Consider the following 17494-nt stretch of genomic DNA (forward strand, 5'->3'; position numbering starts at 1 on the left):
TTACTGCAGCTTTCTGTGGTGGGCACGAACGTGATGCAACTCCCTCAGTCATCCTGCTCGGTTTGCTGTTCACTTCTGTTAAACATTACTCTGATTCAGAGATTAATCACATCTGAGTGATGATGAAATTACATTTAAATTTGCAGAGGAAACGTTTCAGGCTGCAGGAATGCCGTGTCGTCATTTTCTCTGCTTGGATGTGATTCTTTGGAAGTTTGAGGCAAACACGTAACAACCCTGTGTGTCTCTGCCTCTGCGACCAGGGCCTGTCCCCTGCTATTCTTACACACTCTTTGTTTTCAGGCCGCTGCAGCTGTGTGCGAGCACTTCGCCTGGTGGCTCCTCCGGGAACAACGTGAACAGGAAAGAATCCAAAGACACACAAAAAGATGCAAAACAAGCAGAGAGAGACTTTGTCTCTAGAAAAAAAACCCAAAGTGAGACAGAAAGACAACGAGATGTCGACAACACGTCTGCGTCTCCACACTCGTGATCTCCTCTGTGAGTTTACTGTGGGTCGCTTTTGCTGCGCTGCAAACAGGAAGATCTAAATGATCTTTATTGTCAACAAAATAAAGTGCAGTCCCTGCAGAGTCAAGAGAAACAGTTTGAATAGAATTACAAAAGAATCCAATACGAAAGAGTCATAAACACGATGTCTGCACAGTATTTGTGAGATTGGAGGAAATTACTTGTAATTCAAAGCTGCTATTTAGATCCTGTATCTTTTGCCTGATGGCTGCATTTGGAATAGATTATAGGGGGTGTTGTTCCAGAGGAACAGCCGAGCTCCTGCTGTGCAGCTGGGACCCGCACACAGAGGCAGTAGCACAGGATGCTCTCGATAAACATCGATAGCAGGACACCGGCAGCTTTTGACGGCTGTAATTTTTAATGTATTCTATGTACTTTATTTTCAATTCAATTCAATTCAATTCAATTTTATTTATATAGCGCCAAATCACAACAAAAGTCGCCTCAAGGCGCTTCATAGATACAGAGAAAAACCCAACAATCATATGACCTCCTATGAGCAGCACTTTGGCGACAGTGGGAAGGAAAAACTCCCTTTTAACAGGAAGAAACCTCCAGCAGAACCAGGCTCAGGGAGGGGCGGGGCCATCTGCTGTGATTGGTTGGGGAGAGAGAAGGAAGACAGGATAAAGACATGCTGTGGAAGAGAGACAGAGGTTAATAACAGATATGATTCAATGCAGAGAGGTCTGTTAACACATAGTGAGTGAAGAAGAAACACCCAGTGCATCATGGGAATCCCCGGCAGCCTACATCTATTGCAGCATAACTAAGGGAGGATTCAGGGTCACCTGGTCCAGCCCTAACTATATGCTTTAGCAAAAAGGAAAGTTTGAAGCCTAATCTTGAAAGTAGAGATAGTGTCTGTCTCCCGAATCCAAACTGGAAGCTGGTTCCACAGAAGAGGGGCCTGAAAACTGAAGGCTCTGCCTCCCATTCTACTTTTAAATACTCTAGGAACAACAAGTAGGCCTGCAGAGTGGGAGCGAAGTGCTCTAATAGGGTGATATGGTACTACAAGGTCATTAAGATAAGATGGGGCCTGATTATTTAAGACCTTGTATGTGAGGAGCAGGATTTTGAATTCAATTCTGGATTTAACAGGAAGCCAATGAAGCCAATTTTGTTTTGTATATATGATATTATTTCTAATCTTATTCTATTGTTGCTGTTCTTCTGTTTCTTAATCTTTACTGCTCTTAAATTGTAACCGTGACCAAAACATTTCCCACTCGTGGGACTAATAAAGGTTTATCTGGTATTAATTTTCCTGAGGATTCGCAGGAAATAGAGCTTCTGCTTTTCAGCCACAGTAGACACACTCCAAGTCCTCTAAGCTCCGGGGAGGTTTACTGAACAAACAGTAAAAAAAAAAAGAACCGGGGTAACAAAGGGCTTCTTTTTTATCCTGGGTCCTCATCCAGCCACAAACACATCGGGAGTGGAGATGATGTTTGGCATCAGGACATTTCAGTTGATGGTGGTAGAGCAGCTGAAACTGTCTCGTCTGAACTTCATTTGATGCCGTTTGTCTAAATAGTAAAAGCAGACAAAGACTCGCTGTAGAAGAGAGCCAGAGACGAATAATAACTCAGATCACATGCAGTGAGTAAAGAAGAACTACTCATGTGCATCATGGGAATCCCCGGCAGCCTATTGCAGCATAACTAAGGGAGGATTCAGGGTCACCTGGTCCAGCCCTAACTATATGCTTTAGCAAAAAGGAAAGTTTGAAGCCTAATCTTGAAAGTAGAGATAGTGTCTGTCTCGAAGCGACGTGCTCTTGTACTGCACTGGAACATCAAAATAAAACAAAATCACAAACTATTCAACATTTCACGAGGAAATCTTTATTCTCAGATTGTTAATTAGCAGCTAAATTAATTAGTTTTTTCTTTTGCACACAGATTTTTTTCAGGTTCTGGATCAGCTGCAGTGATGCACAAACATTCGGGGCTCCGATTAAAGTCTGTGGCCCCTCCATCCAGACTGTCACCGTCAGGACGCCATCTGCTGGTTTCATGGTCCCACAAATGTCTCTGAGGGGTTTTCACACTCCCATGCAGTCCTCCAAGATATAGCGCAATGCTGAAATGACACGATGTGAGTAACTGCCTGATGTCGAAGAAGCGTAACATAAAGTTCAACGAGCGAAACAAACAGGCCGCAGTGACACTTGTCTCAGTTTCAATTCAGCTCTTTGTGTTTTAGAGCTTGGCTTTTCTGCGTGGCTAGCTAACGGACCAACAACAGCACAAAGACGCGTGGCGCTCATTTATTCTACACCGGCTCCATCTGACAGGCAGACGGGCCACGCCCACACGCGAGCTTCCTCTGTGGGACCAGAAAACCAGCTTCAGGTGTCAGCAGTGATGTCAGCGTCCGGGACCTCACGTTTAGGTTTTCTTCCAGGTGCTGTGTTTGCAAAATTTTCCAAACATTTCCTTCAGCTTCAAAGTCTGAGGTCACTTCCTGTTTCTCAGGGCCTGCTAAGAGTTCCCAAAATGCTAAGCAGCAGCAGCAGCAGCGTGAGGTGAGGGCGTGTGGGCCCTGCAGATCCAACCAGCAGTAGGTGAACCCCCTCCCTGTCTGGGATCATGGTTTGGGCGTCCTGCAGTGCGCTGACAGCGGCCATGCTGGAGTTCAGGTCTCCGCTGGCGATCAGGTCGAACACGCAGGCCTGATAGTAGACGTCTCGAGCTGGAAGCAGCGCCGCGCAGTGGTCCTCAGCGCTGAGGGCGGCGGACACCAAAGGGTCTGACGGTGGTGGGTGAAGTGTGTTGAGTCTCTGGGAGGGGGGGCAGCCCCACACGCACAGCTGCAGGTCCTGCTCGGGCCTGAACGCCTCAACAACGCCACGTGGCGAGAGGACCGAGAGGCCGAGCGAGCGGCCGCTCTGACGCACCACCAGGACCGTGCCGACGTGCACCGCTCGGATCTCGGCGTGCCGGCCAGGATTCAGAGAGCGAACCGTGAGGCTGCGATGACCTCGCCACTCGCCGCTCCACATCGAGCCGTCAGCGAAGGCGGCGGGGACGTTATCCAGCTCGGCCTGGTACAGCTGCTGGTCGATACACTGACGCCAGTTCTTGAAGATGATGGTGATCTGAGAGGAAAAAGACGACATTGAATGTCGTTTTCCATAATAGCTCCACGATTATTTTCATAAATGTTTGTTTTTGTTACAGTTTTATTTATTTATTGTGACATTTTGTCAGTTTTCAGCAGGTCTGACTTTCATTTCTCTCTTTTCACTGTAAACTGCATTTTGTGCACCAGGCTGTAGTTTATCGGTCAGCCTTGCAGCAGACTGACGGCGTGCAGGGTGCACCCCCCCCCCCGACCGTAAGTTGAGGTTTGCATGAGAAGCTGATGGTGCATTTGAGTGCTCCTGTAAGTGTCAGCACTCACCTTGGTGAGAACTGTGGCGTACATGCCCCCCCTGGCTGGCGAGCTGGTGGCTTGTACGTACAGATACTCATTGTCAATGAGAGGCCACGCCCCCGGAACGGCACATGTGTGGAAGTCATTGTTGAACGTCCTGATGTGCGGGTCTCCGAACACGCTGCAGTGCAGGTATTCGGGCGTCTGCCCCTCCCTGCTGAAGAAGCTCCTCTCATAGAGGCAGGTGTCCCCCGACAGCGTCTCAGCAGGGGGGGCCCGGGGCTGTGCCGTGGGCCCGACCCGGGGGCAGCGATGCTGGATGAGCAGATCTTCGATTCCTTGGACCGCAGAGTGGTAAGCGAGGTCACCGCGACACGCTCGCGACAGCCTCTTGGTGCACATGGCGTACGAGCGCAGGGCGCTGCAGTAACCGGCGTTCGCCGCCTGCCTGCTGACAGCTGCTGCTCCTCCTCCTGCTGCCCCACCGCCGCTGCCACTACTGCTGCTGCCCAGGTCCAGCGTTGCAGCCACAAAATCCGAGTTACACCTCAGGATAAGACAGGAAGCTGTAACTGATAAGAAGGACAAAGTGTTTAGCATAAACAGGCTCACGGACACTCGAACTACGGCTCCCACCATGCAGTAGTTTCCACATTTGCCTGATCAGCAAATGATCTCCGGTTTAATTCTGGAAGGAGATACAAATCCCTCTGGAATTGCATCAGAACTGCTGTGGCAATCCTTTGTGAATAAAGGAGAAGCTCAAAGTAGCTTCTTCTTACACGGGTTGACTCTGGAGACACAAGTGGACACTGGAACTGCAAGTTTTGCCACGTCCACGTTGACTTTTTGACTTTTACCGTCACAGTTCTGGAGGTTGCTGAAAACCAGCTTCATGCAAGTGAAGCCAAATAAGGAAAAGCTCTCCTGGGTGCACTGAACTGGCTTCCTAGTTTAGTCTCCAGGAGCCTGTAATACGATAATACTGCAGTTTCAGCATTTTCTGGACTGAAATGATGTGAAGAATAAATATAAAAATATATTTCAAATGTAGGACTAGCTTACTTTGAAGTTTGATTTGGTAAATGGTAAATAGACCAGACAGGTCGCATCACTAACAGAGAGAGAAAGACAACAATGGGCAGTCCAGGTCTCAAACTCTCGGCCCGCGGGCCACTTGCAGCTCCCTTAACCTCTACTTGGTGTGAAGAAATATTTTTTTTAATCATTATTCAAAAAATTCTATTAATATGAAGGCATGAGCAGAGTGTTACAGGCATGGGCAGTGTAGTCCGTGCTGCAGGGAGAATGGACTGCCATACCCATTATGTGTCTGTGAGCGAGGGAGGGAGAAAAAGGAAAAGTACGAGCTGTCATCGAGCAGAAACGGGAGCTGGAAGCATGTAAATATAATAATAACCACTGCAGCCAAGAAGAGAGCCTGACGAGCCCAGTTGTAAGTAAGCTATTAAGACTCGACTGTACACCGTGTTCGTGTTTTCCTCCAAAAACAATAAGTTCTGTTGGAGCAGTCTTTCAACGCCTCTCTCTGTCTCTGCTAGCAAAGTTGACCCAGACAACAAAGTAAAGCTAGTTTTCAGCTACGAGCCGACACAGAACCCACCGTATTAGCCAGAGGTCCCTTTACTACCGCGGCGATCGTGGCTCAAGAGTTGGGAGGTCGCCTTGTAATCAGAAGGTTGATTGTTTGAGCCCCGGCTCGGACAGCCTCGGTCGTTGCGTCCTTGGGTAAGACACTTCCGTTGCATACTGGTGGTGGTCAGGATGGCTGTGGCTACAATGTAGCTGCCATCACCAGTGTGTGAATGTGTGTGTGAATGGGTGGATGACTGGATGTGTAAAGTGCCTTGGGGTCCTTAGGGACTAGTAAAGCTAGTACAGTGCTTTACAAATACAGGCCATTTACTATAGCTCGGAGCCGTGCACCTGGCTGAGGTACAGTAAAGTACAAACATGTTGAGGCTGTATTAGTTCAGATTTATGTGAACACTGATGTCTGCGTTTTTATTTTGTTAAATACAAACAAAATGATAGAAGTGCTGCCACGAGGAGAAGGAGCTTTGTTTAGTTGGTGGACCAATGAAAGGCTTCAGTTAGTTAACAGTGAGAAAACGATGCATTCACGTTTGCAGTTCTGTCGTGTTATACAATATTTGAAATTTATTTGAAACAAACAAACAAAACACAACATTTCAGGAAATATCAGTGGGTGGTTTCTTGTTTGTTTGATTTTTTGACTTTGAGCACTAAAGTGGTCCTCCAATGAGATGACGGTGCCAGCAGCGGCCCGCGGCTCATTTGAGTTTGAGACCCCTGGTATAGAATCACCATTAACCTAACCGCACTAACTGCATGTCTTTGGACTGTGGGGCTGGGAGAGGACCTGTACATGCCACACAAAACAAGGATTTGAACCCAAGACCTTCTTGCTAACCACAGCGGTTTAAAACTCTTTGCTGCTTACAGTTACATTTAAAAAAAACAACAGGCATACAGACACATCTGAGCATCTAAGACAAAGACTGTTTGGGATGCATTTCCAGCCATACATCCGTGTTTGATGGATCTTTCAGGAATTCTGCTATTTTCGGGAGAACTGGTCAGCAGGTGGTGCTTTCATACATGCTGATCTATGACAGAGTCTGCTCTGGAGCAGGTGTGGAGTGGTGTTGTTGCTCAGGAAGTCGAAAATTCTAGCAAAAAATAAATCTTCAGGAGAAAAACACAAGCTTTTAAGAATCCACTGGCACTCTCTCTCTAATGGGAGGCTTTTATTTTGAAGGCCCTAAGCTGCTGCTAAAGGCTGATACCTGAGACATGCATTGATTAATGCTGAGCTGAAAGGCTGCTGGTTAAAAAATCCATATTCTTACATGTTGGCAAATAAATATTTAAAGGATCAAAATAACAGTTTGTGGTTATTATCGCTAATGGCTTTCCACTTCCTGTTGGGCTCTCAAGATGAAGAACTCTCCTGTTTTGTCTGTAATGTACTGGGCAGTCTTTTGTTTGTTTGTGTGTGTGTGTGTGTGTGTGTGTGTGTGTGTGTGTGTGTGTGTGTGTGTGTGTGTGTGTGTGTACCTTCAGGTAAAGAAACCTGGACGAGCAGCAGACTCAGGTGGATCCAGCACTTCCACAGCAAGGCAGCCCAGAGCGCCATCAGCAGGCTCACAGCAGGTCGTTCAGTCAATCAGCACCAGTCTGAAAAATGCCACAGACACGTGCCACACTCACCTGTCTGTTACCCGTTAGCAGCCAAACCCTGTAACCCGGCTCCACTTGTAAATGAGCTGGTTCGTTTGCTCTGATAAGGATTTCTGATCATGATGATGCTCTGAGTGGGAACTGGTACCTCTCTTCCCCTCTCATGATGCTACTCAGTATGATTCACTGGCAGGCTCGTGTGATAATTAAATATTACAGTCCATCAGTGATTTCTCTGCACATGAGTTCATCTGTCTGATTGCAATCATCATTCTCTTTAAAACTGATCATCAGAGTTCGCATTAATTCTGTGGTTGACTGAAACCAGTCACTAACGTAATTTTGACTTCCAGGTAGGGGTGGGCGATATAAACAATATACCATAGAAACTATATAAATTTGGCCGCTCTATCGGGGTAGCGCATGTTGATGACGTCACCAAGCGGCGCCTGTTTTGGTCAAAAGTATGCGGCTAAAACCATTATCATCTGTAAATTATGGCGGGTGACAGTCATAGCAAAGAAATGAAGCACTTTTGAAATATGGGGAAAGCCAAAAACTGCGCTTCCTCCACTTCCGTAACATTGATTCATTAATGCTGAATTCTCTCGCAGCTGCTCTGTTCCCATGTTGTTGCAGTATATTAATGACTAACCTCATATTGTGGATGAATAATCTCAGTTGTTCTCCTGATTGAAGTTTGGCCCGTGTATAGCATCCTGCTATGCGATTGCATTTGTCCCTGACCACCAGAATCCCTCACATTAACTTTTATCAAGTGGGAAAAAAGTTGGTGTTCATCCTCCAGCTTCACTATGCTAATGTTATGCTAACATAGCTGTGTCGCTAGCAATCACGTAGCACAACATTATATACTAGGTAGTCCAACTTCAGTAACCCTGCAAACGTCACTGTGGTTTAGTTTCTGTCTTCATTTATGTTGGAAGTGGTAGCAGAGCTGTACGTTTTAATTAGTTTCAGAAATCTCAGTCAGAACATGGTATGAAATGTTTAGGCGTAAACTAGCGAGCTAACTTCCTGTTAACTTCTAACTCCGTTAAATTTAATAAATTATGTTTTCATGGATGCCTGGATGTTAAAATTAATTGTTACACCCGATAAAGCAGCAACGCTGATGATTTTATTAAAGATGAAAGAATTTAGACCGTTTTTAACTTTTAGTGTTGTTTGACTTTGGGACCTGAATTAGACAGAGTTTAGGACCCAGATTACTCCGTGAAGCTCCTCACTACGGCAGCCGTAATGCTCTGACAATCCATCAAGCAGTGCAGCTTACCAAAGTTGTACTAAAACATTTTTTAACAGATTTCTGCCCAAATCGGTTTGAGGTCAGTAAGCACAACCAGAAATCATACATAAGGCACACTCTCGATTTTTGAGAAAATTTAAGCATTTTAAGTCCTTATAGTGTGGAAAATACGTTATACAGAAGAAAAGAATATATCGTGATATATATCGTTACCGCACATGCTTCAAATTATATCGCGATGTGAATTTTAGGCCATATCGCCCAGCCCTACTTCCAGGCATGAATCCCTCCTTTCAGCACACTCCTACATGTTTTCAAATCCAGACTGTAGACATGCATAGACTGTAAAAGACAGATTTCACTGCTACCCTTGAGTCACCAATTAGTTTTGTATCTCTGTGTTTTGGGTTTTAGTGTTTTGGCTTTGTCCGTGCTGATGTGACCGTACTAAAACAAATATGTGGAGTGCCAAGTTATCATCTAATGCTACCACGCTTAAACTATACAGGTAGAACACAGGGGCACAGATTCCTGCTAATTAGGCTAAGCAGGTAGCTTGTCAGACATCTAGGCCTCACCTAAGTTGGTGCGACAGTCACTGGATCATCCAAGTGCGGTGATGAATGCATAAAGATGTGGGCTTGAGCACAGCCTTGGTTTGAAAATGTGGAGACGACAGTGGAATTCAGGAGGAGCACCTCAGCATTGTCCCCCCTCACCTGACAGCACTGTGTCTGCAGTGGAAACCTTCAGGTTTCTAGGGTCAGAACCTGGAGCAACATACAATACTGACTGAATCTCCAAAGAGGCCGAGCAGAGGATGTACTTCCTGCTGCAGCTCAAAAAGTTCAACCTGCCTCTGAAGCTGCTGATCTGTCTACACTCGTCCGTCACTGTGTGGTTTGGATCAGCCGCCAAACAGGACAAGAACAAACTACAATGGACAGTGAGGTCTGCAGGATTTGAACAAATCCAGAATCAACACACACAACCTTTTCACACTCCTCCCCTCTAGGAGGCGCTACAGAGCACGCACATCAAAACAAGCAGACATGTGTAGTTTCTTTCCAAAGGCCGTCACGCTGATAAACACATTGTCTCTGTACTCAAACATTCAGCATTCCTGCTGTATAATACATATACTGTACAGCTGTTTCATAATTTATTGATTATTGGGCCCAGTTCCTTGGTCCACATTCTTAGTCAAAAAGGCAGGTAGGCCTGACCGAAGATGTCTCTGAGTTGCAATAAACTTTCACTCACTCTTTTATTTTTTATTAAATCATTACTTTTTTTGCTCAAACCTTTCTTGCACTTGCACAAATCCACTTAAATTCCTCTGTTGTGTTTGTTGTGCGTATGCCGGCGTGGGACAGTTTCCAGTTCCGTTGTACTGTTGTGCTAAGCTTGACTGTGCGATGGAAACAAAGAGTTATCTTATCTTATTCATGAAAACCTCAGGAACGGAAGAATGAGCAGTTCCTGTACTGTGAGTCAGCCACCAAACACTCCTCTGTGGAAGTGTCCCGACTTTTACAGCAGAAAAAAACAACACATTTCGAGGCTTCGGTGTGAGTTTCCCCCCCTCTAAACAAATATACAGACGGATCTTTGCAAACAGCGATTCACACATCTGAGGATAAAACATAAGAGTCACATCCCTTTTTTTCACTTGCTGTGGAATCGTGTGACTGTTTTCTCACAGTAACACAGATGTGACAGAGCGCCACCATCAGGACAGTCAGCTCACCTGCATGATGCTCACTGGACCTTCTTCTCCAGGAGCCATTAGAAACCCTGCACACACAAATGTCACATGACTCGTGATCACCTGAACGATTCTTTAACATTTTTTCAACCCTTTGATTTTTTTATGTCATGGTCAACTTAGCTGCGCTGAACCGACACTTTCACTGTAGACTGTTTACTGTGACGTTCTTTTATTGCTTTTATTGTCTGTAGTTTTTGGTTGTCTACATTTTTATTATTAAACGTGTTTTTCCAGTCTGTTATTTATATCACACGAGTCTGGTTCCCACTGATCCCAAAGCGCTTGCTCATAGGGATTGTGTGATTGTTGGGGTTTTCTGTTTACTCACCCGTGAGCTAACTGTTGTTGGCATTTGATTTGCTGGCTTGAAGGGGAGGGGCTAAACACAGCTCTTTAAATCTACTACAGTAGAACTGAAGAATATGGATTTGGACGAACAACTTGTTTCCTCACTGCTTGCTTTTCTGTTCTCTCCAAACCACATTTATGGTCCCATTTCTCTCTGTTAACGTTATTTATATGTTTAATCCAAATGCTGCTTAAAAAATGTAAACAACTGATTATCTTTTGTTAATTAATGATGATTTATCACTTTTATCTGTTTCACACACGTTTTTGTGGAATAAAGAAGTTAAAGGTGTGAAATTTGGTCAGAAGCTTTAACATGAGGCCTACCTGCTCTGAGTTGGTCCTCACTGATAAACTCAATAACAAAATTACTTTAGATCCTTAAATATCCTGTTTCTGCAGTTTCCTCCAAGTTAAGCAGATCTAAGTATTAATAAAAGAAGCATAAATATTCATTCAGGTCAACCTGCCTCCTTTTTTCTCTCTGCGCTGTCAAATGGACTCTTGTCTGTTTGTCTGTGTTTTTTCCTACAGAGCAAACAACAGCAGTCAGTGGGCGGGGCTTACTGTGATGGTTACACACAGAACTTTGCGGACCGTCGTCTACATGTCGTCCCCGTGTGCTGTTAGCAGGAGGCAGTGTCAGAAATACGTTGAACACCTCAATAAATTATTGATGTTGTTGTCCGTTCCACCGCAGATCAGACTGAAGGCAACTGGTTTGTTCAAAAACCGCCACAAATATGGGTTCCAAATATGTGACGCTGAACAGGGAGCATGCGGCTGTTTCCAGCATTTCCAGTCTTTAAATTGAGCTTTAAGGGCTTGAAATTGATCCTCAGTCGATCAAAGGATTTATATAAAAACACTGAACTGGTCCTTTAAAATAATGAGCAGCATGAGCGTGACAGACAGCTGTCAGCTGACCTCTTTAACAGCTGTGTGTGTGTGCGAGCTTGTTGTACTCGTCTGTTTACACAACTGCATGGTGAGGACTCGACCTCCTGCTGATAAGCGAGTTCCTATAAGGTGAATGATTCAATCTGAAGGTGTGTCCTCGGTTTAAGGTCTAATGTGATGCACTAATATTAATATGCAAAGTTAGGTCTGCTGCAAAAGCTCCTGGTCAGCGTCCTGTGTTTCCAGTAATGCAAACGTGACTGTGTGTGTGTGTGTGTGTGTGTGTGTGTGTGTGTGTGTGTGTGTGTGTGTGTGAGGGCTAAATTTAAACCTCAGTTGCTCTGCAGAGTTACACAGGCTTATAAATACCCACACACAATATGAGCAGTCTATATGTATGAGCACACACACACACACACACACACACTGGGAACATTTTTTCGAGCATGATGAGTCTCACTGGTCATACTGGTCACAGAATCCACTCAGGCTCTATAAATGTGTCACAGGTCATTTTCTCGTGTTTCTCACGTTTTAATCGCCGGTGTCCGAATGTAAAACGAAACCTTTACCAACCCTCTAATATATATATTAGATTATTATTATAATAATATATCCATCAGAGTAACGTCTGTGTGACTCAGCGGGTTTAAAAATCCAAAGGATGTGATTGTTGAGTGTCTCTCGTCTCAGCGAGCATTACTAGCTGCCACTAACTTTGAAACAGGGTGAATGACTCTCTGCACAGAGACTAGAGAGCTGCCCGCTGTGTTGGGCACAGCTCGATCTATACCAGAAGCTTCCTCGCGCTCTTGCCTTTCACAATAAAAGCAGTTGACAAAATGTACATTTTGGTGATAGACAAATGAATAAAATGTCTTATAAAAGTACGACAAAGCAGTTTACCTTAAAACTCATGATTAAAATAAGAATATTAAGAAATATAATAATTAAAATTTTCTTGTCTTTGTTGTTGGACAAATGCATTAAAAACACTTTTGGTAAATAAACAAATAATTTGGATAAAATGTTTGGTTTTATAGCAGGACTGTGGTGTGCTGCCAAATCACACGCAGTGAAATCGTGTAACTAAAGTGTTTCCTGTTGGACAGCAGCTGCTAATTATTAAACCACATGAACTTCTGCGAGACTGTATTCATCAAACAAAAAGTGAAAAAGTGTGTCAGGGTTTAACGATTACACCAACGTGATGGTGAAACTACAAAGAGTCTCACTTAAGCCATGAAGGCGATCGTGGCTCAAGAGTTGGGAGTTTGTCTTGTAATCGGAAGGTTGCCGGTTCGAGCCCCGGCTTGGACAGTCTCGGTCGTTGTGTCCTTGGGCAAGACACTTCAGCCGTTGCCTACTGGTGGTGGTCAGAGGGCCCGGTAGCGCCAGTGTCCGGCAGCCTCACCTCTGTCAGTGCGCCCCAGGGTGGCTACAACGTAGCTGCCATCACCAGTGTGTGTGAATGTGTGTGTGACTGGATGTGTAAAGCGCTTTGGGGTCCTTAGGGACTAGGAAAGCGCTTTACAAATACAGGCCATTTATTTTGTAGTTTCACTATTAGAGCCTAAAACAGGAACAAATCCAAGCACGTGCTCCAGAGCCAAAAGAAGAAAAACATAATTCTATATTTTTTTATACTTTTAAATGGCCTGCATTTGTATAGCACTTTTCTAGTCCTTAAGGACCCCAAAGCACTTCACACTACATTCACACTCACATTCACACACTGGTGATGGCAGCTACGTTGTAGCCACAGCTGCCCTGGGGCGCACTGACAGAGGCGAGGCTGCCGGACACTGGCGCCACCGGGCCCTCTGACCACCACCAGTAGGCAAACAAGGTTAGTATCTTGCCCAAGGATATTTGGCATGCAGCCAGGAGGCAGCCTGGGATCGAACCACCGACCTTCTGATTAGTGGCTGACCTGCTCTGCCACCTGAGCTACAGCCACCCCAAAAGAGCCTGAAATAAAATTTGCTAGAGGTGTGAACAAAAAGTTTTCCATAATTCATATTAGAGTCCAAAACTACATGTAGGTGGTTTCTTCAGTGTAAGAAAAACTCTGTTCTGTGACGTCTGGAAGCGTTAGAGGTGATACTAAACCATCAATATTCAAATGCTGCTGAAAACACACAATGATTTTATATTCTTTATGTTGAAGGTAAATACAGCCTCTTCTATAACTATTTTCCTGTTTTTGATCATTTGATAGTCTGTATCAGGTAAAATCCTAACAAATAATAATAAAAATCTGATCCAAGTTTGTAATTTTCTCATTTTGTATTTTGTTTTTTGTCTCTTACCTTCTGCTGGTTCTGTCCGTCCATGTCTGCAGTTTATCGAAGGGAAATTGATCCGAGCTCCTGAACCTGCTGCTAAAGCTCTCGGTCCAAAACTCTCCTGGAGTCGACTCAGATCTCAGACTCAGTCCAGGTTAGTGTCTGAGGATCTGACCCACCTCGGGTCCCGGTCTGGAACTTGTGGTGCGTTCACACTGGGAGCTTCAGTTGTTCCTAAATAAGTCTGCAACAACCACCTGCTGCACGACAACTGTCCTCGCACACACACACACACAGACACACACACACACACACAGCGACAGTTTATTTATATTTCAGACCTCCATGAAGTCAAACTCTATTTGCATCCTGCTGCTGTTTTACTTGCTGTTTCTTTCTTCACATCTTTATAAGCGTATGTGTGGCTGACATCGAGCATTAGATGCAGAATATGAAAAGTGGCTGCACAAGACTTTAAGCTTCTTTTTGTACAATGCAGTGAAAGAAGTATAATTTTACTACAGTACAAAGTGTTTAAAATACATTTTATTTTAAAGTAAGCTTTAACATTAAACACATGGAGTACGATATCTTTATTATGCAGATTAGTCGAGGAAGAAAAAGTGTTTTAATGTAGACATACCTGCTGCTGGGGCTCAGCTAGCTGGGGATACAACAGGCCAACCCTGCGAGGGTAATGAGGGGGAGGGCCGGTGGTGCAGGGGGCAAACGCGGTTCCACGTAGCGGCAGCAGGGGGCAGCACTGTCACTTTGAGGATGCAGAAAATCACCTGCTGCCGTTTTAATGTCATCGTCATTCAGACTTGCGGGTGATGACGTCAGAGCTGAGGCAGGTGGGAGCTACAATCAAACACTGCGTCTGCAGGTAAACACAGGTGATTGGCTCCTCCTCCATCGGCCCTGGGTGAAGTTCTGCGAGCGCAGATGGACGCTGCCGCAGGGCTTCACAGGTTAAGTTGTTGGCCCTTTAAGCGTGAAGCGGGGCCCCTCTACGCCTCACTGAGCAGCTCCCAGAGCCTTTGTTAGTGTTTAGAAGTGGGGGTTTGTGGTGTGGGTGGGGTGGGGGTGCGGATTAAAACCAGCACCGACTGACTGGGACCCTCCACAGACCTGAAACAACAAGGCGACATGGACAGGCAGAGGGAGGCTGCACAGAGGTGAGCTCTTCTTCGTTTTCGCTTTTATCACAAGAACCTGAACTCATCACGTCAGCATGTGACGATGATCTGGTAAAAACACGTCAGGAGGGAGAAGCGGAACTTTTTAAACACTCGTCTCGCGTCTCTGTGAACCTCAGAGGCGAAATGTTAGGAGCTCCTAACCGCGGATGGATCAGCTGAATCTCAAACAGAGCTGAAACCCGCCAGAAAAAGTGTGTTCTGCTTCATAAGTTTGTTATAATATGATTGTGATGGCGAAATGTTTATAAATGTTTATGTCCAATCGGAAAATGAGTTTTTGCATTGAATATAAAACTCATCATGTTCATTTCGTCTTTATAACATCTTTCGCTGGAAGATGTTTAACTAAAAGAACAAGTTGTTAACTTCACGTGTATTTATCACGGTACAAAAGTGTAAAACTTGTGTTCAGCTGTGTTTTTCCTAATTAGTGTTACCGTTTAAAATAAATTAAAGATAGCAACATGTGTTCCACAGACAACTTTAGAGAAAGACGTGTGTAACCTTTACACACACACACATAAATCCTGTGAAGATTATTTGTCACATGTGGAATCACAATCCTAACTTTACTTTTCTCTTATTTACCTGTAACTTTCTGTAAAGTCATGATAACTAACGGACGATAAATGAGTTATAAGTTGTGTTACTGGCAGCTGAATGTTTTGTGTTTGGTTAAAAATGAAAAACAAACAAATAAAACCTGATAAATGTACAAAAATCTTAAAATTAACGTGTAGCTTTAAACAAAATAATACTCCACAATATTACTACTCATGCATGTATTTCTGAGTTGTATATAATTACTATTATTACATGCAGTGATCCAAACTTTGTGCATCAGGGTTTAGTCTGAGGAGAGATTAGGATTACGAGCTTGTTCTACAATGTCAGCTATGATGTCATATCCTCTGTAGTCACGGAAACACGGCTGTGCGTTTCAGGGTGTGTGGCGTGTTTCCTCCCGGGGTCGGGCAGGTCCGGGACGTGGTGCGCTGTTGTCATATCTCCCCTCCAATATTGCACTCGTCCCGGCCTCCCCGGCCCAGGGGTCACGACCCCGCCCCCTCCCCTCCAGGCCGGCGAGAGAGCAAAAGCAGCGCTGGAGCTCAGAGACGAGGTAGATTACACATCACGAGCTAACCCACAGTTTTGTCCTTCATGTTGTTACGAAGTTTAAAAGCTTAAACAAAAAGCGTTTATCGTTTCATTTGCGATGATGAGGCCGCCTGATCGGAATAGCTCACAAAGCTTAAGAGCAACGATGAGAGCGACGTGGTGGATATTTAACCTGAACAAACTGTTTAGCTTGTTTACTTTAAACAGCTGGTGGACGGACCGTGGGTTGTTTGGGCTGTTTGTAAAAGACAGATCAAAGTAACGCCGCCTTTACGTCATCAGAGTGACAGCACAGCTGTGCGGCAGAGACGAGGCTGCACTTGCGTCGCTGTGATATCAAACAGCTTGTTGGGAAAAACAAAGGCTGATTCTTTTAACGCCTCTTTTTCACACACCTGTTCCTAAATACATTTTGCAGTCATATATTTCTTTTTAGCAAAATATGGCACCAGAGGCGCCGTCAGTGATGCCACTAAGATTACGTTCACACTGCAGGCGAAAGCGCATCAAATCCGACTTTTCTGACCCTATGTGACCCATATCTGATCATGGTATGACAGTGTGAACGGCACAAATCCGATTTTTTTCAAATCCGATCTGGGTCACTTTCGTATGTGGTTCTGAATCCGATACATATCCGATGTTTCAGAAAGCGACTGATGTTTGATGGTCAAGTCGCATTAAATCCGTCTTTTACGTCACCGACACAAGACAGACGCCAATTATCAGTGCCGGAGAAGACATCGCGAACGCTTCCTGTCCATCCAGTGAAACTGTTGGGAAGACAACGTTGGAGAAACGTGAACATTTTATTTGTACTGTATAATCTGCAGATTCTGACAGAAATCTGCAACTATCCTTTGAAGCAGCGCTCCTCTAAAACAGCAATAAGGATCATTATTAGGTTATTTACATTATTATGTAAATAACAAAATAACTTAAAGCAAAAATTGGGAAACGTGAAGTCCGAAGTCTTTATATTAACGACCATCAGTCAAACATACTGTTGCTCTGGGTCTAAACAGAGCGCGTTGTGTGTGACGTCTTCTTTTGCGCATGCGGGCCGCTTTGAGGGTTCGCACTAGAGCGCGTTTGCTGTCGCATTTTATTTGTAGTGTGAACGAGCAGACAAAAAAATCGGATTTGATCAAAAAATCGGAATTGAGCATTAAGACCTGCAGAGTGAATGTAGCCTTACACGTCCTCTAATGCAGAAACACTGACAGTTGGCTCGCACGTGTGATTGTTGATTGAATTATTTACTTTTTTTGTCATCATCTGTCAACTGTAACACGTGTGTGATAATATCTTTGTCTCTAAATAAAAATGAATCGGTGATTTCAAACAGAAGTAGCCTTTTGAATCGTCTGTGGTTGATCATTGTGACAGCTGAATAGTTTAACGAGCGATTCGTTTCATGTGCAAACTGAACAGGCTGATCTCTGTGCGCAGG

The 17494-nt window shown here is 44.6% G+C and overlaps 1 protein-coding gene across 4 annotated transcripts; it reads right to left on the reverse strand.

Annotated features, from left to right (window-relative positions):
• Positions 1 to 2377: 2377 nt before the first annotated feature.
• On the reverse strand, positions 2378 to 14402 carry hjv (hemojuvelin BMP co-receptor). 4 transcript variants are annotated; one of them, XM_035916151.2, is made up of 6 exons: positions 14364 to 14402; positions 13745 to 13991; positions 10164 to 10210; positions 7021 to 7140; positions 3946 to 4490; positions 2378 to 3640 (listed from the first exon to the last, which is right to left on the reverse strand). In XM_035916151.2, exons 4-6 carry the CDS (start codon positions 7097 to 7099, stop codon positions 3014 to 3016), a joined length of 1251 nt encoding a protein of 416 aa, XP_035772044.2. In that variant the 5' UTR covers positions 7100 to 7140; positions 10164 to 10210; positions 13745 to 13991; positions 14364 to 14402; the 3' UTR covers positions 2378 to 3013. The 4 variants fall into 4 exon arrangements, with proteins under 4 accessions (XP_035772044.2, XP_087704676.1, XP_087704674.1 ...); XM_087848550.1 differs by lacking the exons at positions 13745 to 13991; positions 14364 to 14402 and adding exons at positions 10513 to 10686; positions 10860 to 11148; XM_087848548.1 differs by lacking the exon at positions 10164 to 10210.
• Positions 14403 to 17494: the final 3092 nt, after the last annotated feature.

This window comes from Neolamprologus brichardi, chromosome 11, assembly GCF_056152115.1.
Source record: "Neolamprologus brichardi isolate AB-2024 chromosome 11, ASM5615211v1, whole genome shotgun sequence".
Classification (NCBI taxonomy): Eukaryota; Metazoa; Chordata; class Actinopteri; order Cichliformes; family Cichlidae; genus Neolamprologus; species Neolamprologus brichardi.

What these genes read in the sequence shown, in the direction of transcription:
- hjv (XM_087848548.1), bottom strand. Translation starts at nt 7,099, where the DNA reads ATGGCGCTCTGGGCTGCCTTGCTGTGGAAGTGCTGGATCCACCTGAGT. An exon ending in CCAGGTTTCTTTACCTGAAG is followed by an intron (nt 4,491 to 7,020) that starts GTACACACACAC and finishes CCTTCTTATCAG; the next exon opens with TTACAGCTTCCTGTCTTATC. An exon ending in ACGCCACAGTTCTCACCAAG is followed by an intron (nt 3,641 to 3,945) that starts GTGAGTGCTGAC and finishes TTTTCCTCTCAG; the next exon opens with ATCACCATCATCTTCAAGAA.